The sequence below is a fragment of the Octodon degus genome, unplaced genomic scaffold, assembly GCF_000260255.1.
Source record: "Octodon degus isolate 3935 unplaced genomic scaffold, OctDeg1.0 scaffold00002, whole genome shotgun sequence".
NCBI lineage: Eukaryota > Metazoa > Chordata > Mammalia > Rodentia > Octodontidae > Octodon > Octodon degus.
Genome location: NW_004524578.1, coordinates 24704455 through 24708715, shown reverse-complemented (window position 1 = coordinate 24708715; position 4261 = coordinate 24704455). Strand labels below are relative to the sequence as shown.

The following is a 4261-nucleotide window of genomic DNA, read 5'->3' as shown; positions in this document are numbered from 1 at the left end:
TTATTTTCCCATAATTTTATTGTCTCATATCCTTTTTTAAAACAGAAAGAAAGCACTAAACACTACAGCCAACTTTGATTCTTTTTTCTGGTTTTGTTTTTTCCTGTGCTAGAGATCAAATCCAGGGGCTCATGCATACTGCACCCCAAAATTTTGCTACACCAAAAATTTGTCACCAAAAAATTGCTACATCACAAAGGTTACTTTAGAAATAGAATTTTTCTGAAGATCACTAGCCACTAAGGACATATATAATTATTTATGTTCTGTAATCTCATCTAACTAGGAATGGGTTATGTAGTCTTGTGATTTAAAGTGAAGACAATTTAATAATGAAAAGTGCTCGTTTTGTTCTTAGATGCTATGTTTCCTTCAAGTTAACATTGGGTTTCTTTTTTTAGCTTTTCCATAGTATTATGGCAGTGTTGAGAGCATCATTTATAATTGCTGCTTATCTGTGATCTACTTTGAAGACAGATGACCTTCGATTGGTGGGAGGAAACAGGCCTGAATAAGTGACCACAGTAGTGGCTTTCAGGAAAGCCAGAAGATAGCACTGAGATACTAAAAGATTAGAAAAGGATAGTAGAATACAAAACGGAAGAGAGGTTTGTTGTGTAGTTGTGTCATTCTGCACCTAGTATGCAGGCTTCCTTTTTTTCCAGGTAGGCGTAGGTCTCCTCTTGCTTTTCTGTACTAGATTATTTTAATATTATTGATTAATGGGTACCTCTTAAGTTCATTTTTTTCTTTATCTTACCCTAATTGGAACAAGTCAGGGCAGGGATGGAGGTTGCTGAAGAATTTTCTTTCTTTCGTTTGTTCTTTTTTTCTTTCATTCTTTTTTTAAAATTTCTTTCTTGGGTAGCGCAGTGGTCCTTACCAGCTACTTAATTCTACTCTCTGCCCTTAAGTTCCTGTCCTTCAATTTGTATTACAAGTTAGTTCTGGGAAATTTTAGTTAGTTTTTTGTAGGGACAAATCTTATGTTAATTATATGAAAAAGATTTTTGGACTTATGTGTAAACATAAGAAGTATATAATTAGTCATTAGGCCTTTATTTGTATAGTCATAAACCAAATAATGTTATAAACGGACTTGTTTCTTCCATATTAGTTTTCACTAATTGTTTATCAATAAAATTATGGGAAAAAATCCATTACCATTTCTCATGGTAATCACAAGGATATAAAAGACTTATGAAAAAGTGATAGGTCAAATATGGCACAAAAATGTATAACTTGTAAATGTTAGGCCTTATTGTCCTTTCTACTTAGAACTTTATCTTTAAACTTAGTCTTGTACCATAGAGTTAGCCTTAGGCTCTAGCACAGTAGTCAGTGTACACAGTTACAGGGTTTCTGCTGAGGTAGTGCCTCCTGGACTTTTCTCACTCTTGGCTTTTACATTGACATGTTTAGATATTTTAGTTTATCCCATTACTAACCAATGTTTATTCTCAAAATTAGTTATAGCTTACCACATAGCCATAAAATGTGGGATTTGGAGTCAGAAAGAATGTTTGAGTCCCTTTTCCTTGCTTTGTTATCTAGAATGAACTACCTTGTTTTTAAAAGCCTGATACTGTTTTTCTTTAGACTGTTCATCTATATTAGAGGATAAATAAGAAAGCACTTTGTAACATCATGAAAGTGTTTGTTGTTGGTTTCATCTGCCTGGATACTAGAATACCTGACTATCAGAGTACTCTTTCTTTTCTTTTCCTTTTTAATTTTTTAAAACAAGATCTCACTGTGTCATCCATGCTGGTCTTGAACTCAGCTGACCTCTAACTCACAGCAGTCCTCCTGTCTCAGCCTCTCATGTGCTGGGCCATGGCACATTCTTAAGAGTCAGAGCCAGGCCTGGTGTAATCCCAGCATTTGGGAAATTAAGACAGGAGAATTACTGTGAGTTTGCAACTAGCATGGGCTACATAGTGAGCTTAAAACCAGCCTGAAGTATATAGTGAGACCCTGTCTCTAAATACAAAAATATTAAAACAGATTTGGGTGCTTGTTTGGTGCTATTTTTATAACATTACTAATAAATATACTTTAACATTTATAAGCCCTTATATATGCAGTAAGTATTAATTCGATGAATCTACCATATAAATTCTTTTATTCTTTCTTTGCCTTTCTGAATTTCCCATTGAGGTAACTCAAAACAAGCGCACCAGTAGAAATGAATTAGGCTCAATCATGTGCCTGAAGATTTACAATTAGAAATAAGTTAGCAGGAACCCTGATCTGCATGTTGTCTTGCTACTTACTACTTGCTGTGCTTGGGTAGCCAATGCACGGAACAAGAAGATGATGGGTTTTCTCTCTTGCTGTTTCTCTGCTTAGGGAAAGCCTGACAATCTTAGTAACCATCTCTTACGCTTCAAGGGGCATCCATGTGCCAAATTCTTCCTGTTCTGCCATGTATCTGATGCTGGCATATGCCAATAGAAAGCCTGCTCTGCCTCTTACACCTGGGATAGTGCCCAACTACACAGCAACCCTCACTGCTCTGCAGGCTGCCTTATAGAATCCTCTCTCCATGTAGCCAGAGAATTTTCTCTGCTTAACACATAGGCCATTTGCCATAATTATAGGCTTCTTAAAAAGTGGATTATGCTTTGATTTCATATCAGCAATAAAACTGAGCAGAAAATAATAGTATGTTCCACATCTCTGAATTTGAATTTGTTTTAAAAGATGAACTGTTTGAGAACATTTAATTAATAGTTGTATCAATGGTTTAACATTTTGAACTGGAAAATATTTATTGTTATTCAAAATCTTTCTCTAACAGCAAGAGGCCCACAAGGTTCAATCAAATGATGGAAAAGAATTGGATGTGAATGATCATGAATTACCTAAAAACATTCCAAAAGTAGATGAGAATGCTGCAGATAAGAATGAAGAACCCTCAAGCAATCATATTCCACATGGGAAAGGTATTCTTTTATTATGTGTTAATACGTTGTTGACTTTTTCATCCCATTTCAAAGTGGACATTTTTTAATCATAAAATTGTTGATTTTAATTCAGATGTATATATGATTAGGTGTCTGTATTGTTTAAAATTTGGATCCTTGCTAGGTGTGCTAGTCTACACCTACAATCCCAGCACTCAGGAGGCTAAGACAGTAGGATCATTGCAAGTTTGAGACCAGCCTGGGCTACAAAGTGAGCTCAAGGCCAACCTGAGACATAGTGAGACCAGGTCTCAAAAAGACAAAAAAGAATAATAATAAAATTTGGGTCCTTTGATAGAAAAAAGTAAAGATGTTCAGTCAGTACAGGCTATTGTTCTAGAAACTGTTGATACTTTCCTTTAAAACATTTTCATCATATATAAGAAAAAAAATAGGAGTTATATCTTTTTGTGTCTTGGGCAGAACAAATCAAACGAGATGGTGATGCAGGAATGCCTGGAGTGGAAGAGAATGACCTAGCTAAAGCTGATGATCTTCCCACCTGTAAGTAAAATTCATTAGAGAATTCAGCTGAAGCAATTATATTACTTTATGTAACCCATTGTCTTTTGGGCAGAAACTTGGAAAGGTCACAGATGTCTGGTTAATTATTTCTACTTAACTACCCACTAATTACCAGGAGACTTATTGCTAAGTATATAAAATGCTTGGTTTTGTCTTCATAAAAATCAGCCATTTTTTAACCTTTTCTCTTTTTTCTTATATCTCTTTGTAATTCCTTTCATTTTTTTATTTGTATTTTTTTATTCATTTTAATGAACCCTTTTCTTAATGACTCACTTATTGCTCATAACAGAAGAGCTGTGTTAGTCATTTATGTTTACCAAGAAAGTGTACTAGGCTCTTGTATTTCATACTCAATGTCCACAGATTGCTGTGATGTTAATCTGCTGCCTTTTGAAGAGTGAAGTACCAAAAAACAAATGAGCAAACCCATGGCATCATACTTGCAAAGCACACACTGTACCACTGAGCTCTCTCTCTAGCCTTGTTGGCATACTATAGCATAGTGATACCCTATAGAAGTTTCTAAGGCTTTAGGGCTTGGTTTATCCTTTCAGTGAATTACTCTACAATTTTGGATAGTTTGTTTACTATTTTTTTTCCCTTCTATGGCTACTTCAGTGAATATCAATTTTTATTAATATGTATGCTTATTTATCTGTTTTCCATGGAACTCCTAATTCCCCTGGCTGTTACAGCTTAATACCCATTTAGTTTTTTTCTTCCTACTTTTCTTTTTTTTTGTTTTGTTTTTTTGTTTTTTTGTT

The 4261-nt window shown here is 34.7% G+C and overlaps 1 protein-coding gene across 1 annotated transcript in view; it reads left to right on the top strand.

Annotated features, from left to right (window-relative positions):
• Window positions 1-4261, top strand: part of Casc4 (cancer susceptibility 4) — a 145665-nt gene that overhangs the window by 99534 nt on the left and 41870 nt on the right. The window contains exons 4-6 of the mRNA XM_004623495.3: window positions 2353-2524; window positions 2804-2948; window positions 3393-3473. Coding sequence (XP_004623552.1) covers window positions 2353-2524; window positions 2804-2948; window positions 3393-3473 — 398 coding nt within the window. The remainder of the gene's footprint in view (window positions 1-2352; window positions 2525-2803; window positions 2949-3392; window positions 3474-4261) is intronic.